Source organism: Gavialis gangeticus, unplaced genomic scaffold (genome assembly GCF_001723915.1).
Source record: "Gavialis gangeticus isolate Ggan-Ray unplaced genomic scaffold, GavGan_comp1, whole genome shotgun sequence".
In the NCBI taxonomy this organism is placed as follows: Eukaryota; Metazoa; Chordata; order Crocodylia; family Gavialidae; genus Gavialis; species Gavialis gangeticus.
In genome coordinates, this window is record NW_017728964.1 from 1,946,485 (window position 1) to 1,970,296 (window position 23,812).

The 23,812-nt window shown below is 47.0% G+C and overlaps 1 protein-coding gene across 1 annotated transcript in view; it reads left to right on the forward strand.

The window, feature by feature from the left end:
• The window catches only part of DNAH9 (dynein axonemal heavy chain 9), a 609,139-nt gene extending 587,490 nt beyond the window's left edge, over positions 1-21,649 (forward strand). Inside the window, exons 66-67 of the mRNA XM_019501495.1 lie at positions 5,305-5,694; positions 21,091-21,649. Of these exons, the coding sequence (XP_019357040.1) occupies positions 5,305-5,694; positions 21,091-21,318 (618 nt within the window). The 3' untranslated portion in view covers positions 21,319-21,649. The remainder of the gene's footprint in view (positions 1-5,304; positions 5,695-21,090) is intronic.
• The last annotated feature ends 2,163 nt before the right edge of the window (positions 21,650-23,812 follow it).

Sequence of the window (23,812 nt, forward strand, 5' to 3'; positions counted from 1 at the left end):
GCGTGGGACCGTGCAGGCAGGGCAGTCCATGTGATGTGTTGGGGGGGCTGCACCCTGTGGGGGGGCAGGGGACCCACCCCTCCTATGCAGCCCCACCACAGTCCCCCCACACCTACCCACACACTGACCTGCATCCCCCCACATCCCTCCACAACCACCTACATCCTCCCACCCCCCTTTCCACCCATCTCCTGCAAACCCCACATGTGATAAGGAAACCAAAAGCAAATATCAGTATGTATAGATATTTAGGATTTATATTGTGTTACCACTTCCATAGCCTGTCAGTCCCTGCTGAGGTCCTGGCCAGGCTTCAGAGATGGGCATTACAGTTTTTCTGGCTGGGATTGTACTGGGTCATTGCATAGGTCCTGAGCCTCCCCTTGTGAGAGGGTGGCCAGGACCTGGTTTTTGTGTGCAGCCAGATCATGACATTCCACCTGCAGGCCCTTCAGTGACTGCTATACAGTGTCAGTAGCCACATGGCATGGAGCCACCTGGGGGGCACCTTCCTCCGCCACTTCCGGTGGCTCAGGTATGACTGGCAGCTCCTTGACCTGCAGGGCTTCTCCCTGCAGGACTTGCAAGGGCTGCCAGAGTTCTACTAGGACCTTCTCCGGGCTTGGAGGCTGGTCTCTGCCTCCAGGTCCCCTGCGACACTCATCCAAGGAGCTGACCTGGTCATCAAGCCCTTCCTCTGCAACCCCCCGCTGGAGGTACCAATGGTGGAGGCACCCCAGGTGTGACAGAGCCTGGTTCTGGGTGGTATCACCCATATTGGAGACCTCCCAGCCTATAATAGATGGGGGTGGGTGGACCCTGCTGCGCTAGTCTAGTGCATGGGTTTACCCACGATGCATGTGACCTGTCACCGAGTCCAGGAGGTAAAATCTGCCTTACCTCCCAACACCCTTGCCTTTGTTGATGGCGCCCCCCACCCCCCCAATGTCCTCCAGCCCATCAGAGTTAGTTGTGGGGCCGGTGCCTTGTCCGGCCTTGTGGCACTCCCCAGTCCACCACCTGAACTGGCTGAAGGACACCAAAACAATCCGCTTCTCCACTGTCCATTACTGCCACCTCTACATTCTCATGCACTGCACGATCCACCATCACATCCTTGTGTCCCATCCAGAAACTAAGTTGTGGAACCTGTTCAGTGAGGGCATAATTGGGGGGCGCCCCAGTGGTTAAGCCTGTACTCCACCCTCATCTCATTAGCCACTGGAGACCAGCGTTCCCTCTAAGGTGTAGTGGTCCATGAGTGTGCTGCTTCAGTCCATGAGCATCTTAGAGGGAACACTGATAGCTGATGCCCCTTTCCTCCAAGAATGTGTTCAATCTCTTCATGAATCTGGCTGAACTCTAGTTTCCACTGTATCTGGTGGCAATGAGTTACCCACTTTAATAACACAGTGGGTGAAAAAGAACTGTCTTATGCTTGTTTTAAACTTACTATCTGGTAGTTTCATTTTGTGACCTCCAGTTCTTCGCTGATGAAAGCTAGCCAATAATAAATCCCTATTGACTTTACCTTCACCATTTTGTTTTTTGTAAATCCCTCTCATGTCCCCTCTCAAGCATCTCTTTTCTAAACTGAACACACCTGGCCTTGTTAGTATCTCTTCATCAGGAAGCCTCTGCACACCTCTGCCCTTCTCTAGCTCTTCTGTATCCTTTTGGAGGCATGGGGACCAGAATTGGGCATGGTACGTAATGTGTGGACACACCATGGATTAACAAAGGGGCATGGAGATACTTTCATAATACTCTCAGTAATCTCTCCCTCATTTTAGGCCCAGATGGTCCACAGATAATTATGTCTCTAATAAGGGAATCTGTATGTTTCCAAAATTACATGCGATTGCCAATGCTTTCAGCTGTCACATAATTAGTTATTCCTCCTTTTGGATCCTGATTCTAGATTGAAAAAATAAAGTAGTATCTTTTGCAATTGCAGTACCCCTGCAACTGGTGTTCCAACCTGCAGAGTTGTTAGACAAAGGAGTTACTGGGGGGCAGCCAGCACCAAGCTGCCTGTGCAGAAGGGCCTGATAGCAGCACCAGGTTGACTGCACCTTGATCCCACCCGCCCTTGTCCCATGCAAAGATCAGGGGCCAGGTGGGGCCACATGCCCTCACTTGGCTGCCTGTGCCATGCATCTGGAGGGGCCGCTGGGCTTCGGGCCAGGTCAGAGCCCAGTAGCTCATCCAGGGGCATGGTACAGGGAGAGCTGGGGAGGGGAATACGCTTCCCCTCCCCCGCGGTGTGCACAGTGGCGGGAGCCACAGCCGCCCACCCACACCCCTGAATGAACTGCCAGGCTCCAATTGCCCTAGTCTGGCTGGGGCCCCATTCACAGTGAACGGGCCCCCGGCTGGGCCAAGTCATGGGACAATCCCCACAGTGCAGAAGAGAGTGGGGCAGTGCCCTGCCCCTACCACACTCCTTCTGTGGGAGGTCTCAGTCTGCCTCTCCCCCCTCCCCCCGCCCAGTGAAACTTACCTGCCTTCGGCTATGATCCTAGCTGGGAGTGTGTGGGTATCTCAGTGTGCCTGCCCCTCCCCTCTCCTGCAGCAGCCTTTGGCTGGGGTGGAGCAGGTGCGTGGCATTAAAAAGTTACTGCGTGGCAAAAAAAATTCCTTGTTCATGGCTACACATGTGCGCAGCTTAGGGGGAACCTTGCTGGGGACCTCAGCTGGTGGCTCCTCCATGGAGCCGTCGCCATGGGCATGTATGTGGCAAGCTTTACCAACACCCCAGTCTCCTGCCTCTTTTTCGGGCAGAGGGAGATTCGGGCACACATGAAGCTCAAGTGCACCAGACTGAAGCCCCTCCACCTCTGGAACCTCTTTTTGAGGTTCTGGATGGATCTTACCCCCCACCTTTTTATTTTTGGGCACCCCATCCACAGTCCTACCAAGTACCAGAACCTCTTGGTCAATCTCCTGGCCCTGGCCAAATGGGCCCTGTACATGACCAGGAAGGAGGCTTTCTCCAAAACAGATTTTGCTGAAATGAAACAGGACAGTGATCCAAAACACCAAAATGAATCGTTGTCCTCTGAAGTGGCTCAATCCAAAACCGAATTGAAACACAGCTGTTTCATACAGCCCTTATGGCACAGTAAGTTTACTACCTGTAATAACAAGTACTAAATGCACCGTAATAGGTGCTATTGTGCATTAGCCCAGATGGACACTTTTTTTGTGATCTTAATGTGCAGGAGCTCACAATACTGAGGAGACAGAACTTAGATGTAGAATGAAGAAACTCTGGAAAGGAAAAACAACTTCTTTCAATTGGCTGAAGGCTTTTCAAAGCCTTTTAAATAAAATGTCACCACAAAGTGTCAGGAAATATTGTATCTATGTTCTTGGTGGAGCTCTGGCTTTTTACCAGTCATCTTGGAGACTGGTGGGGCCTGAAAACATGATCAATACAATTGCTTGTAGGAGCTCCAAGGGAAATGGAGTATGCTCAGTACAGATAGGATCTTCAGAGATTCATAGATTCATAGATGTAGGGTCAGAAGGGACCTTGTAGATCTTCTAGTCTGACCCCCTGCCCTGGGCAGGAGAAAAAGCTGGGCTCAAATGACCCCCACCAGGTAAATGTCAAGCCTCCTCTTACAGACCCCCAGGGTAGGAGCCATCACCACGTCCCTTGGAAGTTGGTTCCAGATCCTAGCCGCCCTGGCTGTGAAGTGGTGCCTTCTAATGTCTGGTCTAAACCTACTCTCTAGCAACTTATGGCCATTATTCCTTGTTACTCCGGGAGGCGCTCGGGGGAACAAGGTCTCTCCCAAACCCCGCTGGTTCTCCCTAGTAAGTTTATAGATGGCCACCAGGTCCCCCCTCAGCCTTCTCTTGTGAAGGGTGAACAGGTTAAGATCCCGTAGCCTCTCCTCATAGGGTCTGCCCTGCTGTCCCTGGATCATGAAAGTGGCCCTCCTTTGGACCCTCTCAATGCTGTCCACATCCTTCCTGAAGTGCGGCGCCCAGAACTGGACACAGTACTTCAGCTGCGACCTGACCAGTGTCACACAGAGGAGGAGGATCACCTCCTTGGCCCTGCTAGTGATGCATCTGTGGATGCACAACAAGGTACGGTTAGCCCTACTGACTGTGTTCTCGCATTGTTGGCCAATGTTCATCTTGGAGTCAGTAATGACTCCAAGATCTCTTTCTGCCACCGTGCTTTCAAGAAGGGAGTTCCCCAGCCTATAGGTATGCTGCTGGTTCCTACTGCCCAAGTGCAGCACCCTGCACTTGTCAGTATTGACTCCCATCCTATTTTCATTTGCTCACCCCTGTAACCTGTCCAGGTCCTGCTATAATCTGTCCTTCCCTTCTAGCATGCCCACCTCATCCCAAATCTTGGTGTCATCTGTGAATTTAAACAGGCTGCTCTTCACCCCATCATCCAAGTCGCTAATAAAGAAATTGAACTGAAATTGAGATTTTAGCTGTCAAAATTCTAACCAACTCTACTAAGTGTATAAGTTGGCTAGATTTTGGATGGATTTACATAGAGCAAACACAGAGAACCTTTTTGACTTCAGAGCTGTTCCTGAAGGCACTGAAGCCCTTTGAAGAAACAGTTGGAATTTTTTTAACATTAATAGAATAACGCATTTTCCCCAAAACTCATTCTCATCAATTGGTCAACTGTTCCCAATTAAACTCTCCAAAACAATTCAGCCTGAGGCAGAAAGAAAATGTGAGTTAAAGTTTGACAAAGTGATAAATAATTAAAAATATCTCCTTATATGGAAAATACTAATTAACTAGAGCCAATGCTGGCACCCTTACCTTAATTTTGTAAAACACCTCTAATTATTCAGAAAAGGGTGTTACAGGAATAGAGTGACTAAAAGTGAACAATTGGAAGCTTGGGGCCAAATCCTGTTTCACTTACATAACCCAAATGGCTTTTCTGCACTTTGCATTTAATATTCATTGGCTAAAATTGATAATAGTGGGATAACTTTGACCCCCATAGGTCTAGAAACCAGGGCCAGAACCTTAGGCAATTACTTTTCCAGGGTAGTGTCCATCTCACTGAGCCACATTTCTCCCTTCCTCTTGGCCCTACATATTTTCCCCTCTAGATGTCTGGGGACAGGTTCAAGAGCAGAGAAGGTGAGCAGTTTGGACATTCTTCTGCAGTTTCTGATTTAACTTGTTGTACAAAGTGGCCACTGCCCAGTATTAAGCAGCTACCATATTCCACCACAAAAGTGAGAACATTTTATAGCTCTGCCTTTGTTTATTATTACCATCTTCTTTCTGGTACTTCTCCAGGGGGAGCTGACCATGACTGGTGATATGGAGAACTTGCAGAATGCCATCTTCCTGGACACGGTGCCTGAGTCTTGGACTAAGAGGGCTTATCCTTCTATGGCTGGCTTGGCTAGCTGGTTTGCTGACCTTCTCAACCGCATCAAGGAACTTGAGACATGGACAGGAGACTTCTCCTTGCCCTCCGTAGTGTGGCTAGCAGGATTCTTCAACCCTCAGTCTTTCTTGACAGCCATCATGCAGTCCATGGCCCGAAAGAATGAGTGGCCTTTGGATAAAATGGCCCTGCAATGTGACATGACAAAGAAGAACAAGGAGGATTTCAGCAACCCTCCTCGTGAAGGGGCCTATATACATGGCTTATTCATGGAGGGTGCACGCTGGGATGTGCAGGTAAACCCACTAGTATCTTATTTAAAAAAACAAGGCATTGAGGCTTACTGTCTGCTTGCTTGGGAGAAGATGGACACAAGGGTGACCAACATTCTTTATCAGGTAGCAGGTGTCAACATTTCCCCTAGCCCTTGTGTTATCAGTGAATGGATAGATACCATAAAGTTTCCTTTAAATCATGATATCTTTGCATGTATTGATATTACAGAGTCTGCGGGAACATAATGTCACTATATGCTTGAGACCAGATTTTATTCCAACTATTAGATGCATATGTGCCTAAGAGTGATTCTTTTTAGCCTTGTTCAACTCTGTGAAAAAATACTGAATTCAAAAGGTAGGTGAGTTCTCGTCGTCTCTGCAATTTTTTGACTCAGTGGGTGCATCTACATGAGATGTTTTACTCGAGGCTAGAGCTAATGACTATGCAGTAAGTATCACCATCTCCATATCCAAATGCTATGTACACAGTAATTGGCTCTAAGTGGGAGTAAATTTGCTACCTGCAAATGTAAGTAGCAAACTAACTCTCAGTTACTTACTACACAGAAGTGAGCATGTGGACACCTGACCAGGAGCACATTTGCTTCTGTTAAGCTGGGCACAAGGGGGTGGGACATTGCTCCCTGACCCTGGGAGCTGCCTGCGGCTGGGGCGGGCTCTGCCACTGGAGTGATCGCAGGGCCAGGGCTGGGAAGTCCTTATCTCCAAGCCCAGGGCTGTGACTGCAGAGCTGGAGCTGGGAGATAAGGATCTGCTTCCACGTCCCTGCACACGTAGACATATGCCTGGGAGAGTTTACTCTTGAGTACTTAACTGTAGAGTAAACTGCTCCCAAGTTAATTGCACATGTAGATGCACCTAGCCTTAAGGATCAAATAACAATATGTTATAAAAACAGATGCATTAATGGATTTTCAGGGACTTAAACATGGTAAAACAAAGTCACAGTTAAGTGTCTAAGTCCACTTAAGTCTCTGACACAGGGGTGGACAATAATATTGGCTGGAGGGCCACTTAAGGAGTTTTGGTGAGCTCTTGGTGGGGGATAGGCTCTGTGGGCTAGGCTCAGGGGGTTGGGGGCATGGGTAGTTTTCTCCTAGTTCCTCTTGGTTGTGGGTCATGGTACAGAAGGGGCAGATGTATAGAAGAAGTGAACAGAAGACTCTGGTACTGGTGTTACCACAAGGGCTTCAGCTTCTTCGACCACAGTACACACTTCAGAGACTGCAGTCTGTTGGGAAGGAACGGTATCCACCTCATGCTGAAGAGGAAGGAGCTTTTCTCAGCTAGAATGACAGACCTCCTGTATAGGACTTTAAACTGAGATTGCCTGCGGACGGGCAGACTACTACTAGTACAATCCCAAGAAATGACAACCATGGAACCAGCAAACCAGGGAACAGCAAGAAGCATATTCTGACACCGGTCTAAGGACAGGATTTTCTGCAGCACACCAGGAAGCCTAGGACCTCTAATAGCAGGCTTAGTTGCCTGTACACAAATGCCAGGAGCATGGGGAGTAAGCAGGAGGAACTGGCCCTCCTGCTAACCAACAAGCAATACAATCTCATAGAGATTATAGAGACCTGGTGGGACTCCACCTATGATTGGACCACAGGTATAGAAGGCTACACTTTGCATAGGAGAGATCGTGTTGAGAAGAAGGGTGGGGGAGTTGCTCTCTACATGAAGGAAGAGTACACCTACCTAGAAGAAGAGATTGGCAATAAAGGGCAACTTGAAACTCTCTGGGTCAAAATATGAGGAGAGCATGGAGAAGGGGATTTGACTGTAGGAGTCTACCACAGACTTCCAAACCAAGAGGAAGAACTCAACTAGGAATTTTCCAGCGAACTGGCAGAGACTGCATGCTCTTGGAGCATGGTCACCATGGATGACTTCAGCTACCCATGAGATGAGCACTGAGCAAGAGCTTCCACACTTGCACTGCAGAGCTCTATCTGACTCAAGAAGGCTAAGGGCTGATCAGGGGTAAGGCCATCCTTGACTTGGTTCTGGCTAAAGGGGATGATCTGGCGAGCATCCTGAGGATTGAAGGAAAACTAGGCGACAGTGACCATGAGATGATCATTTACTCCATCCACCGTAAGACAGGGAAACTAGTCAGTAGGGTAGAAACCCTTGATTTTAGGAAAGCTGAATTCCACAAGCTTAGGAGATTGGTTGGTGAGGCTCTGCAGGACCATGGTCCACTTGGGAAGGGAGCACAAGAAGGGTGGTCATTCCTCAAGGAAGCAGTCCTAGGAGCACAAAGGAAGTCCATTCCTTTTCATAAGAAAGGCAGCAAAAGGGTTGGGAGACCTCTTGGCTCAATAGGGAAGTCATGGACCTCTTGATATTGAAAAGAGAAGCTTATAAGGCATGAAAATCAGAAATTACCACCAAAGAGGAGTACACAGCAATAGGCTATACCTGTAGGGAGTGGATTAGAAAAGCAAAAGCAGAAACCAATTTCAAATTGGCAACTGGAATCAAGGACAACAAAAAGTCCTTCTTTAGGTATGTAGGAAGTCAGAAAAAATAAAAGAAGCATAGAGACCCTGATGAACAAAATGGGACAGCTAATAACCAACACTCAGAAGAAAACCAAACTCCTAAACAAATACTTTGTGTTGGTATTCCACCAGTCCACAGGTATTAGCCTGCTTGACAGGATACAAGATGATCAAGATGGGGGTGATCACCCTCCCATAGTTAGTCAAGATCTTGTGGAGGAACACCTAGAGAGGCTGAATATCTACAAGTCAGCAGGACCAAATGAACTACACCCAAGAGTGCTAAAAGAACCAACCGACATCATCACATGACCCATGGCAAAGCTATTTAAGGACTCATGGCACTTGGGAGAGGTCCCAGAAGACTGGAAGAGGGCCAATGTGTTGCCTATCTTCAAGAAAGGGAGAAAGGACGACCCAGGGAATTATAAGCCAATCAGTATGACCTCAATCCCTAGTAAAATAATGGAAAAAAATATCAAAGAATTCATTATTGATAGGCTAACAGAAGGCAGTATTCTAAAGGACAGCCAACGTGGCTTCACTGCAGGTAGGTCATGCCTGACCAACCTCATTTCCTTCTAAGATCAGGTAACTCACCACCTGGATAAGGGAAATGAGGTTCATGTCATATACTTGGACTTCAAAAGGCCTTTGATTTAGTTTCCCACAATGTCCTTATAGTAAAATTGGGAAAATACAGCCTTGACTACTTTATGGTCTGGTGGCTAGGTAACTGGCTCTGAGATAGGACCCAGAGAGTATTAATAGACATAACTGAGTCAACATTGTGGGAGATGACGAGTAGTGTCCCTCAGGGTTCAGTACTCAGACCACTACCTTTCAACATGTTCATCTATGATTTGGATTCAGGTATTAAAAGCATACTGGCAAAGTTCATGAATGACACCAAATTATGTGGGAGTATGGTCACGCTCAAGGACAGGCTAGTGATACAGGCTGACCTGGACAGGCTTGCAAGGTGGGCGGATCATAACCTGATGATGTTGAACATGGAAAAATGTAAAGTGCTCCATCTGGGGAGAAATAATCCGCAACACACTTACAGGCTTGGCAGTGCTATGCTTGCCAACACCACAACTGAAAGAGACCTGGGGCTCATGATAGAATACAGAATGAACATGAGCCACCAATACGATGCCATAGCTGGCAGAGTGAATCAAACGCTGGCATGCATTTACTGATGCATCTCAAGCAAGACTAAGGATGTCATCCTCCCACTCTACTTGGCCTTGGTGAGACCACAGCTGGTGTATTGCATCCAGTTCTGGGCGCTGCAGTTCAGGAAGGATGTGGAGAAGCTTGAGAGAGTCCAAAGGAAGGCCATGCACATGATTAGAGGTGTAGAGAGTAGGTCATATGAGGAGAGGTTGAAAAACATGGGACTGTTCAGCCTGGAGAAAAAAAAGACTTAGAGGGGACTTGGCGGCAGCCTATAAGTATATAAGGGGCATACATCAGGGTCTGTGGGAGCATCTGTTTACCAAGGCACCCCAGGGGAAGACAAGAAACAATGGGCACAGACTGACTGAAGATTGCTTCAAATTGGACATAAGGAAAAACTTCTTTACAATTTGGGTGCCAAGGGTCTGGAACAGACTCCCCCAGAGGTGGTACAGTCACCTACCTTGGCCATCTTCAAAAAGCATCTTGGTGTCCATTTTGCTGGGGTCATCTGACCCCAGCAGCCTTTCCTGCCCAAATTCAGGGGGGCTGGACCCTATGATCTTGTAAGGTCCCTTTCAGCCTGTAACATCTATGAGTTTATGAATCTATGATGCTAACCCAGCCTCAGCCCTCTCACAGCTGTTTACACTGCCCAGGGTGATGGCAGTAGCAGCAGCAGTGGAGAGATTTCAGTTTATCCTTTCCAGGCCCATCTGCCCTGCACCCACTACCAGGCTGTTGAATGGGGCAGGAGGGCAGGGTCTTCATGGAGATTGGTTTGGGACCCCTACGGGCACGGCGCACTCAGCCAGGCAGATGGTATGGGGCCACGGATGGGCAGGGAGCAGCATTCAGGAATGGAATGGATGGGTGGGGTGTTGGTGGTGGTTCACAGGGTGGTGACAGCATGGGGCCGGAGCCGAGGGCAGAGTTGCAATCCACTCCCTGCACAAATGGGCACCAGTTCCACAGGGAACCGCAGGGCAGGAAACTGGCTCCTGTCACAGTAATGAGTGGGGAGTGGATTGAGGCTCTGTCCTGGGCCCCAGTCCCACGCTGTCACTGGCCTAGCTAATCATTCTGTATCTGTGCATACAATTATTCCATCCCAAGTGCAGGGAAGGATCATGGAACAGGTAATCTATTTTGTAAAACAAGGTGATCAGGAACAGTCAGCATGGATTCACTGGGCACATCCTGATGAGCAGGAATGTGTAGTATGTGGTGCTGCAGACCTATCTGTGGCACAGGACACCACATGAGCCACACATGCCCTGTGCTGCTAATTTTCAGCTCAGGGTTGGGGGTTGACACCAGGAGATCCTGATGTTAAAAAAAAAATATGTAAAAAAAGCAGAGTGGTGTACACGGCAGCAGTGTGCGCTGCCCGAAACGGGAGCCTGGCTGGCCGGAGCCACCTCTAGCTGCCAGCCAGGCTCCCTGCTACCAGATCACTGTGGCTGCAGCCCCCAGAGGCCTCAAGGATCCCAAGTAAGTCTGCTGGGGCCAATCCAAGTGCTGGCCTCAGTTGCCGTTACCCCACCCAGGGCAATATGCCATGCACCAAAGCTCATGTGCACAGGCGCTCCCTGGAGACAAGTAGCAGCAGCATATAATGTGCCTCTGCAGCAGAAGAAATTTAGGTTGAACATTAAGAAGAGAGGTTACTTAAGCAGATGGTAACTCATTTCTAGGTTCAGAGGTTTTAAGGTTCAGGGACAGAATGGAGCCTCACAAGCTAACTGAGGGCACATATTGTGCTGCTGCTGTTTGCCTATGGGGAAATGCATGTTCCCGCTCAAGAGGATGCGCCCTCTAAGAGCAGGTCATGATTGACCAACTTGATTTTCTTCTCTGATAAGGTGATAGGCTCTATGGATGGGGGAAAACAATGGATGGGACTGTATCTTGATTTTAGCCAAGATTTGAACCCTGTCTCCCAAAACATTCTCATAAATAGGCTAAGGTTGTATAGACTAGAACAAAGTAGTGTAAGGTGAATACAAATATAAGGTGGATAACAGCATACTGGGCTGCATTATTAGGAGCTTTGCCAGCAGATCAAGGGAAGTAATTCTTCCCTTCTGTTCTGCATTGGTGAGGCCACATCTGGAGTAGTGTGTCCAGTTTTGGGCCACCCACTACGAAAAGGATGTGGACAGGTTGGGGAGAGTCCAGCGGAGGGCAGTGAAAATGGTTAGGGGGCTGAGGCACATGGCTTCTGAGGAGAGGTAAGGTAACTGAGCTGATTTAGTCTGCAGAAGAAAAGACTGAGGGGAGATTTCATAGCAGCTTTTAACTGTGGTTCCAAAGAGAATGGAGCTAGACTGTTCTCAGTGGTGGCAGATGTCAGAACAAGGAACAATGATCTCAAGTTGCAACAAGAGAAGTTTAAGTTGGATATAAGGAAAAACTTTCTCACTAAGAGGGTGGTGAAGCACTGGAATGGGTTACCAGAGAGGTGGGGAAATCTCCATTCTTGGAGGTTTTTAAGACCCAGATTTACAAAGCCCTAGCTGGAACCATCTAGTCCTGCTTTGAGCAGGGAGTTGCACAAGATGGCTTCCTGAGGTCCCTTCCAAACCTAAGTTTCTGATTCCATGTTTATTTCCAGGTATTGAGGTCAGACTTACTGGTCTTTAATTCCACGCATTCTCCTTCTTTTCTTTCCTAAACATGGGCATTATACTTGCCCTTTTTCTGTCATCTAAGACTTCACACAACCTCCATGAGTTCTCAGAGAGGATAGCCAATTGTTCTTCAATTACCTCAGCCAATTCCTTCAATACCTTTGCATGCATCCCATCTGGCCCTGCTGACTTGAAAGCGTCTAGCTTCTCTAAGTAATTTGTAGCCTGTACTTCCACAACTGTAGGCTGTTTGTCTCTTTCATCATCTTAGCTGCTAATTACACCCATCGTCTGGTAGCTGACTTTATTTGTGAAGCCCAAAGTAAAACAGGCATTTATATACTGCAGCCTTGTCTGCATCAGCTGTGACTAAATTACCTTCTACATTCTGTAAGGGACTTATGGTTTCTTTGATCCTCCTTTTACTCTCGACAGACTTGTAGAATCCCTTTTTATTGCTTTTTTTTTGTCACTTGCCCGTTGCAACTCAAATCATGCCTTAGCTTCCCTGATTTTCTCCCTCCATGCCTGTGTAATACTCTTCTACTCTTCCCTTGGAATATGACCAAGTTTCCATTTCATTAAAGGAGGACAGGATAACTGTTGTCAAATATTTTTAAAGTTATCATAAAGAAGAGAGAAAACAACTTTTTTTCCTTTCCCAGACCATGCAGGACATAAAGCAATAAGTTTAAACTGCTGCAAAGCAAAATTAAATTCTATCTCAGGAAAATCTTCCTAACTGCAAGGACAGAAGGAACAAGCCACCTAGGGAAGTTATGGAATGCCCTTCATTAGAGATTTTAATGTGTTTGTAATGGTTTAGGAATAGCACATTCTGCATCTGTACAGGGGGTGGATTGGATGGCCTTTCCAACCATTTGCTCTGATAAAGCAGATATGGTCAGAGCAGCAGTGAGACAGGCACATGCAGAAGCAGGATTATATGAGGCTGCTGTCTCTCATTATGGAAAGAAGTTCTGCTTTAAACCTGAGATGGGCTAGGATGTTCAATGGTACTTGCAAGTGAGGGTGAAGATCCCAATAAACAGGGGTGTTAGCAAAAGAAAGATTAGGAGATGTGCTTAGTTGAGTCTCTGCTTTTCCATTGTGTCATTTAGAAATTAAAATCTACATAAAATTCTGTGAGGCCAGGGAGAGAGAGGGAAGCAGGAAGGAATTAGTCCTGCAGCTACCCAACCTGTGCTAGCCTCCAGTGGGCATCAGAGACTACAGTGACACTGTAGTCTTGCACTGTGGGTGAGTCTACATGTGTAATTAATGCACACAAATAAACTCTAGAGGTTATGGTTCTGGAGATTTTTGCTCCTGGTGTTTTAGTTGCTAGCAGAGGGTTTGGGATTGAGAGAGTGGTTGGGGGTAAAAAGGTAAGAAAGGTTTATTGACTTAACAAAAATACAACTATGTGTAGTGACAAGACAACAATGACAGACAATAATGATTTGCATTGGCAACTTATTGGCAGTCCCCTCTGATAACTGAAGTATGACAAGTTCCTCTTGTTTAAAGCTCAGTGAAGTCTGGAATCCCTGATCAGCAGTGTCTGAGGGGTACCGGGAAGGACCCTGGTATTCAGTCCTCGGGCTTCTCAAGATCTACTGGCCCATCAAATCCAGGTCAGCAGCTAATTTTAAATCAGTAGCTTCTCTCACAATGCTGCATCTCCCTTCTAATGATTTCCAGATGTGCTAGCCAATGTATAACTTATGAGCTATGCTAATAACTTACAGCCATTTAGATTTTCCTACTACAAACTTTCCTTAGGACTGACCAATAGCAATACAAGCCTTTGCATTCTTTTGATAAGGTTAATTTTGACTACACCACAAGGCCTACTACTACCTCTACAAGGCCTTGCTAAATTTACTAGGCCTCACTAATCTTACAAGGCCTCACTAATCTTTTACTTTAATTAAACTTAGTGGCAACATGCAGCTCTAATACATAAATGAACAACAAAAAACAGTTGGTCTAATCCTCACAGAACGTTCAGCAAGCACCTTTATCACACAGACAATTCTTAGCTGTTACACCTAGGTGCACTGTTTAAATGTGCATGTGGGAGAAAAAAACTGTGTAAGAATATGACCAAGTTTCCACTTTTTGTAGAATTCCTTCTTGAGTTTCAGATTATTTAAGAGACTGCTGTTTAGCCAGGCTGGTCTCCTGCTGCACTTCTCGTTCTTTCTTCGCACTGGGTTAGCTTACTTCTGTGCCTTTAGCAAGGCCTCCTTAAAGTACAGTCAAAATTGTTGGACTCCTTTTCCTCTTAGACTTTCCTCCCAGGGGATCCTGCCCACCTGTTCCCTGAGTTTGTTGTAATATGCTCTTTTGAAGTACATTGTCTTTATTCTTCTGCTCTCTTTCCTTTCATCCCTTAGGATCTTGAACTCAGTCATTTCATGGTCACTGGGTGTGTCTACATGAGACATTTACTGGCCGTTGCCTAACTAACTGTGCAGTAAATGTTACAGTGGGTGCATCTACATGTGCCCCAATCATACATTTGGTACTGTGCAGTCGTTTAGTACTTGCTTTAGCAAATACTAAATGATTGCGCAGTCCTGGCGGCACATGGTTATTTTTAGACACTACATCACCATAGCGACAAGCTATGGCAACATAGCTCATTGCTACTGTGCAGTAGTGTTGGCATCACGCTTTGTGCCCGCTGATGCTACATTGCCATAGCTGGTCACTATGGTGATGCACCCAGTGTCTACACATGCGTGGGCACACAAAACTAATAAACTCTGCAGCAGGATAGTACTTGTAAATATAAGTATTACCCTACTCCAGAGATTTTTCATGCATACCAGCGCACATGTAGACAGCAACCCAGCTGGCTGGGGCTCGAGGGTGCTTCAGAGCAGGGGCTGCCTACCAGCTAGCCCCACACTGAAGCATTCTTTTGCCCCAGCCAGCCTGTCCACAGCACACTGAGCCTGATCAGAGCAGCCCCGGGCTGGCGGACTGAACCCCCACCCCAGACTCCCTGCTACGCGGGGCTGCTGGGACCCAGCTCAATGTGGTGCAGTCAGGGCACACGTGCAGATGAATGTTAATAGGCATGTGTAGTTGTGCTCACTGTCACCCAAGTAACCCTCTGCCTGCACATTCATAAATCATTCCCCACCCTTGTTTGTGAGTGACAAGTGTAGAAGAGCTTTCTCTACCCATGGTTGGCCTTTCCACCACCTGTACCAAAAAGGTATTTGTAACCCAGTCTAAGAGCTTGCTGGGTTGCCTGTGCACTGCTTTGTTTTCTTCCCAGCCGATGACACAGTAATTAAATGTCCCCCATGAGAAACAGTCCCTGCAATTTGGAAACACCAGTTTGTTTTTTAAAGAAAGTCTTGTATACCCCTTCCTCCTGGCTTGGTGGCCAATACCAGATGCCAACTATGGCATCCCCCCTGCTGTTCTCCCCTCCAGCAGATCTAGCTTCTACTTCATACTACACCTCAGACCATATGTACACATTCCTTATATATAGGACAACAGCTCCTCCTTTTTTAACCTGCCTCTCCTTCCTGAACACATTATACCCTTCTGTGACCGTACTCTTGTCATAGGAACTATCCCACCACATCTCCATTATCTCAATTACATCATCATTCCATGATCACACTAAGATTTACAGTTCATCCTTCTTGTTCCTCATTTTTCCTACATTAATATTTAAACATTTCAGGTAACTAAATGACTGTCTTAAATTTCTCTCTGAAAACGCTGTTAAGGCTTTAGCTATTGCTTCCTCACGCTAGGTTTTTCTTCAGGCCCCCCAGGCTCTTTATTTACTTCTTGGCTCTTATTTTAATCTCCTGGTGAACCTGACTTAAAGCCCTCCTCACTAGGTTAAAAGAAGACATTCTTCACTCTTTTCATCAGGTGGACCACTTATCTTCCCACTACTCCTTCATCTTGGAACACCGCCCCCTGTTCAGTGAATTCAGAGCCTGCTAGTAACACCATCTATGTAGCCATGTGTTGAACTCCAGGATGCACCTGCTCATTCCTGGTCCTTTACCCTTGACTGAAAGGGTAGAAGAAAATGCTACTTGGACCCCTGTCCCATTCACTCCTGCTTTCAGAGCCATGGGGTGCATCCTCAGGAGCTCGCATGTGCAGGGGTCCACATTTCCCATGGGACAAATAGCAGCAGCATATATTTGTACCATGTGTTTTGGGGTGCCACAAACCTCAGGTGCATGCTCATATAGTCACTTGATTTCCTCAGGTTCTCCCCTGGTAATGTATTCCAGTCATCTCATTGATTCTTCAGCTACCTCTTTCTTGTTTTTCTTTTCCTGCTTCCTAGAGCAAGGCTGTCCAACTAACAACCCATGGGCTTCATGTGATCCACACTGGGTTAGTCTGCAGCCCCAGGGCTCCCACTCAGCCCCCACACCCCACCACACATCACTTTGACTGCAGCAGAAGCAGCCGGAGGCTTCAGGCTCCCTCTCCCTCTTGCTTCTGCTTTCCAGTCTGCCCCAGGGGATGGGATGGAGCAGCATGGCACATCCACAATTTCAGAGAAGCCTGTGCTGTTTGGCACTGGTGCCGTGCCATGCAGTGCAGTGCAATACAATGCAGTGCAGGGGAGGAGCCCAAGAATAGGGAGCTGAAGGTGGAGTAGAGGCATCTGCACAGTGCAGTGGGGACTAGGGAGTGCACCCATGGCCAATGCAGTGTAGGGGAAAAACCCACTTACCACATGCCTGGTGCTGCAGGAGTGGGGAGTCTCCTTGTGCTCAATGTAACTGGACAGCACCCAGGGAGCCCATGATTCATGTTGATGTGGCCTTCATGTCATGTGGCCCCTGCTGGTATGGCCCATGGCAAGTGTGGCCCCTGGCAACTAAGAAGTTGGGCAGCCCTTCCTTCTTTGCCTGCTTCTATTCTTGTTGGTTTTAAGGTAATAAGCCTTTTCTCTTTAAAAAAAATTATCACAGAATGGGTAATTAGGGGATGTTCAAAATGAGATCATCATCCTTGGACTTAGTGCTTTTCCTAAATTATGATCTTATGTTCTGCTGCAGAGATGCACTGTGAGTTTATTAGTGGTCACTAAGAACACTGACAATGTCAATACTAAGGATGCTGTGAGCAGGTGTTACTCTTGTTCTGCCCTGGATAAATACTTCATATGCTGAATATCTTTAGTGGGTGCAGCAGGATTATTTCCCTTTATATGACAGGTTAACAAAGAAGCCTTGCAAGGCAAGAAATCCGCCAGCCCACAGAGCTCAGCCCAGTGGCAGGAGAGCCAGTGGTGGAGCCATTTCTAGTGCAGTCCTGGCTCCGAGCGCAGCCCTGGTGAGCACAGCCTGGTGGCAGGAGGCTCCCCAGCCACACAGAGCTGAGCCTGGTGGCAGGCCACAGCAGAGAGCCAGTAGCAGTGCCGCTCCAAGCACAGCCCTGGTTCCGAGCACAGCCCTGGCCAGTGGTTGTCTGCTGCCTCCAACCACCAAGTTCAGCTCTGCAGCACCGTGGAGCCTCTCACCTCCAGGCTGTGCTTGCCAGGGCTGTGCTCTGAGCAGCTCCACCACTGGCTCTTCTGCCATCTCCCATCACCAGGCTGAACTCCATGGGGTTGGTGGAGCCACTTGGAGTGCAGCCCTAGCTCCAAGCACAGCCCAGTGGCTGGAAGCTCCGCAGCCCAACAGAGCTGAGCCTGCTGGTGGGAGGCAGTGGAGAGCCAGTGGTGGAGCTGCTCAGAGTGCAGCCCTGGCTCCAAGTACAGCCCTGGCCAGTGGCTCTCCCCTGCCTCCCATCACTAGGCTCAGCTCTATGGGACTGGTGGAGTTCCTTGGAGTGCAGCCTAACAGTGGGAGGTGGGGAGAGCCAGAGCTGTGCTCTGAGTGGCTCCACCAGCCTCATGGAGCTCAACCTGCCCTCCCAGCACTGGCACCGAATGCCTGGAAGAGCTTGGTACCACCCCTGCTGCATCCCCAGGAGTGGCAGAAGCTGCCTGCCTGCAGCCACTAGGCTGCATCATGCCCCAACCCCCCTGGCATGGCACAGCCCAGCAGCTGCAGGCAGGTGGCATCCACCTCTCCCAGGGCTGCAGCAGGGGCAGCACCGGACTCTCCCCAGTGCTCAGGGTGGGCCGCAGTGATCAAAGTGGGGCTGCTGCCACCCCAAAATTCTCTGTAGTCCCCCCCACCTGCCCTGCCCTGCCAGTACTGCCACTGAGCATGGGCCTCCTGGGGGTCACAGGCCCCCAAATCTGTGTGCTGGATGACAAGAGGTTGCCGCTGCTGCCTGGAGCCAGCAGCAGTCTTCCCAGGGCTGGGTGCACGCTGTACCCAGCGCTGTTCCCAGGTAGCAGCAGCGGCCTCCTGTCATTTTGCACACAGATCTGGGGGCCCGCACCACCAGGAGGAGTCTGGAGCAGTCCCACAACCCTCGCAGGGGTGCAGGCCCCCAGATCTGCACACAGGATGACAGCAGGCTGCCGGCAAATGAGTTTTGCTTTCAACTGTTTGAGGTGCAGTTTCACAAAACCCTCGGCACCTATCTCCTTGAAACTTGGCAGACGTCATGCCCTCAGAAGGGACTACCATTCCTGCAATTTTCATCTGAATCAGGGAAGACATGACAAGGTTATATGCATTTTCATGATTCCCCATTATAGCCTATGGGTGAAATGTCAAAACAGCTAAACAGTTTCGACTAAATGAAACAGAACTGTGCTTCACAATGAAATGAAACAGTGTAATGAAACACTGTCCCTTCAAAATGGGAAAACAGAAGTTGAAATGAAATGGTGTGGTTTCACACAGCTCTAACTTCCTCCCTCTGCCCCTGTTTGCTACAAGTATCAAGGCTTTTAAAATCCTTCCTCAGGGTGATTAGGTGTTAGTTGCGTGAAAGGGTGGGGATTTTGACTGGGGTGTGCCAGTGCTTCTTTGGAGACTTAAACCCAGAGTTTCCCAGCTAGAGGGTCTTACCCTTCCACTCAGAGTCAGACCAATCAACATATTTGGGACAAGAAAGGAAGTTTACCCCATGGTCAAATTGGTATGGGCTGTGCGGGTTTTTGCCTTCCTCTGGAGCAGAGGGCATGGCCCTCCTCCTGGGATCTCTTGAGCATATATTAAACAACCTTTACAGAAGCAAGGATGTTGGCCACCATAGTCCCCCTGCTATACCTGTGGCAGGTTAGGGTGTTATGTCTTGAGGTGTGTCATAAAATCTTTCAAAAGGTATAATTTTAATAAATGATAGATTTAAAAAACATACACTAAAAATCAAGCATCTATAGTAACAATCTATAGTATTTTAATTTCAAAAAATATTTTTTGTCCTGATTTATGGGCTTTTTTGAGGAGTGTTTATATAGAGGTGGTTTCATAATAGCTCAAATAAAGTCTTGTATATTGTGGGGGGGAAGGGGGGTATGTTTGTGGAGAGGGCTGCCTGCACATATTAGGTCCTTGGAGCTGGCTTGGGGTGGAGGGAGGGAGCAAAGGGAAGCAAGGGGCACATGCAATAGAGCTTGCCTGGGCGGTGCAGTGAAGTGCAGGTGTAGTCTGCTCCCCACCCCCCCCCGGCCCACAGCTCCTCCCACAGTGTTCCACATGAAGCTGAGTCCCACCCACTCCTACCCGGGGCAGCTCAGGCTGTGCTCCCACACACCCTGCCTGGGTGGCCACCCTCAGGCCAGATCCAATTAGTTGATGAGCTGGAATTGGCCCATGAGACATATTTTGCCCACCCCAATCAGTTTGAGGCCAGCTGCTGATTGAGATGCCCAGTTGATTACATTGTAATGGCATGCTGCCACATGTTTGGGGCATAAATGCTGTATGTGAGTTCACGTATTGATTGAACTAGCAGCAGAAGTTGTTGATACAGTGGAAAAGGAAAGGCTTTGGCATCCCCCCAGGATCTCTGCTTCATTACTCCTAATTTCCTCATCCTACTAGGGATGGAGAGCATATTGACACAAACCTTCAAGAGTGATACAGTGGTTATCCAAGATGTAGTTGAAGTGTTGACATGGTTAATTTTTAGTGCATTTCAACACAAATAATAAAAGCACATGGTTACAACCTACATCCTAGTCTTGAACCCTACTCAGTTCTTTCTCAGTCAGACATCAATTAGGGGGTGTTCTTTTTGTTTAAAGATTGTATAAAAACTGAGTGGGAATTTCAGGATTAGCCATTAATCCTCAGTTATTTTCCTATGAAGTCTTGGGCAAGAGTAAGTTTGAAGACTGCGGCATAAATAAAAGACAATGTTAGTATATAACTGCACTCTTTCTCCTTCAATATTTACATAACAGCAAACCTTCTGATATGTTTGACACTGACTACTCATATCTCAAAATACTCACCTCTACCACATGCATTTTAATACGTGAAGGAAGATAATTGCACCTATCCAAAAGCATACGTACTTTTTTTCCTCTGAAATGTACATGCCCAGCACCAGTAGGACTGTCCTTTCACATTATTACCAGAAGATTTTCTTGTCACAGTATATCGGGAATTTGATATTCTCAGTTTACAGCAAGAAAAATGTTATAATTTCTTTTCTCTGGGGGAGTGGCGGGCAATAGATGGTGTCTTCACTGCAGTATGTTACATGGATCCAGACTGAGAACCAAACAGGAGTCCAAAAGAAACAGGGTATTTATTTATTGGATCCTAGACAAATTGTGGGGAGGGGGAGGGGGGGCATTGTTTGTTTGTTTGTTCTGTTGCTTAACCTAACGAAGCCAAATTTTTTACATTTTATTCTGGGAAAAGTGACTTGTGTAGGAATGGGGGAAGGGGAGATTACAGTTATTCACAGGAAGAAAAATTTTATATTTTCCTTTTATATAACACAGTTATATTCAGCCAGGGGCACAAGCAGCAGCAGTTGTTAAAGGACAGAGACAAGAAGAAACACATGGCTGGAAACAGGTTGTGGAAGTTGCTGGAGGCTATTGATGATAATGCATATTAGGGTCACAGTTGACAGCTGGTGTTGAAGAGCTTGGTTGGTAGCAACTAAAAAAAATGTTCTTTTCTCTACAGACTGGGATAATCACAGATGCCAGGCTGAAAGAACTCACCCCAGCTGTGCCTGTTATTTTCACCAGAGCCATACCTGCTGATAAACAGGACACTCGCAGTGTGTATCCATGTCCTGTGTACAAAACCCGTCAAAGGGGGCCAACTTACGTGTGGACTTTTAACCTTAAAACTAAAGAAAACCCTTCCAAGTGGGTCCTTGCTGGCGTAGCATTGCTACTGCAAGTTTAGTTGCATCAAGGCAGGATGTATTCATGGGAAACTTTCAACCACTTCTTATTTGAATTTTTAAAGGGATATATGAAAGATGAAATAACTATGTTTAGACTAATAAGTACTGTAATTTCTCAAACTCATTCTTAAAAATGTCATGTATAGCAAGAAACACTGAAGAAATAATGTAGGATGGATTCTCTGCTACTGTAAATTAGAGAATTGCTTTTTACCGTATTTACGTGAATAGAAGATGACTCTGATTATAAAATGACCCCCCACCCCATAATTAGTTCCTATGTATGGGAAATGTATAATTTTGTTATAATTTTCTAGATATATAATCTTATTATTGGAGGCTTGCCTTGAATTTGTCCTCTTTCAACTGTTACAGCAGGAAAAATAAATCTGGAGGATCAGACAGCCCCTTTGCTCTTTGCTTCTCCCCAGCTTTTTCCTCGGTAGCCCCTCCTTTTTCTTGTTACTGTCAGACTTTGCTCTCCCTGAACATATAAAAGCACAAAGCAAATTGGAAAACAATAACCTTGAAAACAAACATGCCTGCATATAATGCCTATATATTTAATTCATTCAGAATCAATGCATATTACTTTTTTTTTCTTTTTGAAACTGCTGTAAATTTTAACACAAGCATGCCATAAACACATTTTGGAACAGGATTTTAGCATTTACTAGTATGGGGTGCAAACTATGCATGATATCTGCCCAGAACCAAAGACTCATAACTTATCATGTATTTCACTGGGCTGGGCCCCTCCAGAGTTAATAGCATTACAAGCCACAGTGACCCCACAGCTCAGCACTGCTCAGCATGTTTGTGTACTACAGATACCCCCCAACAAAGGATTCATGTGCTAATTAGCTCCCACTCATGAACAGAACTGGGTATCCTTGTCACAGGTCTTGGGATCCTCCAAAACTGTATATGCAAATGAGGCAAAGGGCAGCCTGGTCTGACTCCACCTCATGGAGAGTGGGGCACACTAGTCATATGTTCCAGATTGAGAGAGGGGTGACAGAGGGATTCTGGCTGAACTGTTTGAGACCTGTTTCATCATGTTTGCCAGAGGACTATGTTTAATGGGTATATGTCTTGTTCAGGTGGGCTGCCCTAACCTATCCTTGTGGTAGGTTTAGCTTAGCCTTTTGGCACCAAGGGAAGGGTATTAGGATTGGTTCTGACCCTTCCAATGTTATTTTGATATTGCAGGGATTCCAGGGGTTGTACTAGTTCCCTATGGAGAGAGCACCCACAATTTCTTTTAGGGAGTCTCATATGCACGCACATGGGGCCTGTCCAGAGGAGCATGGTCATGCAGTATGTGGTGCCACAAACGTGTTTGCAGTGCCACATACTGCACAGTCCAGCAATCTCCACACTGCAAGGGCACACTGCCCAAGTGGGTGCTGCTCTGTTTTGTTTTCTATGGTTTTCTCGACCCCTGGATCCAGGTATCAAAAAATGCAGGGGGTGGGAAGGAGAGGAAATGGAGTAGCACATGAGCGCATACTCAGGTAGCATGCACTGCTGAAAAGTGGAGCCAGGCCACCCGGAGCCATGCTGCAGCTACTGGCCAGGCTCTGTCTGGCAGGATTGCTGCACCTGCAGCCCCGTGAGGCCCACAGGACCCTAGGTGAGGCTGGTGGGGCCAGCATAGTGCTGGTTTTAGCCTCCCCTACTGCCCGCCCCCAGCCCCCCCCGGGTAACTTGTCATGTGTCAAAGCACGCGTGGCATGGGCTTTCCTCAGGGACAAGTAGCAGCGGTGCAAAGTGTACCGCCACTACTTGTCCCCAGAGAACCAAATATCCATTCATGTCTGGACATACCTGTGGTTGCCATCAGCCTGCTTATCCACTATAGCTTTTGTATTTCATAGTCACACTTAGTGTTGGTTGCATTTAGTCAATATCATAGTTGTTTTCCATTGCTGAGCACATACTGCTTTTGGCAGTAGTTTAACAATCCCCAATGTATTTAGTGTGACTTTCTTGTATATTATTATAATACAACAGGCTTTTTTCTTGTGCCAATTAGGGGGAAAAAACCTCATCTTGTATTCAAGTAAATATGGTATTTCAACAGCCCTAAACTGAATTACTTCTCTTGAAGTTCTGGGTAGGTTTACATTTGATGAAACCTACATTTTTCTTTGTTTATGTCCTTCTAAGTCAATTGAAGTCAGCGGATACCTCTCTATTGGCCTTTACAAGCCTTGAATTAAGTCTGTAGCTATTGGAATAATCTGTTTGATTCTTTCCACGTTGTTGTTTTCTTCAAATAAATGTTCCAGTGAGATATGAAGAAAAGTACTAATGCTGAGAAACCTGACACTTATTGTGAAAATCAGTTGTTTTACTATACTGTAAAATTCCTCAGTGATATCCCATTAATCTTTAGAAATATTGAAAGAAGTGGTTATTCCCAAGGTTTTTAATATAATTGAAATTAAATGTATGGTACAGAAATTATTTCAGTAAAGGAAAATATTT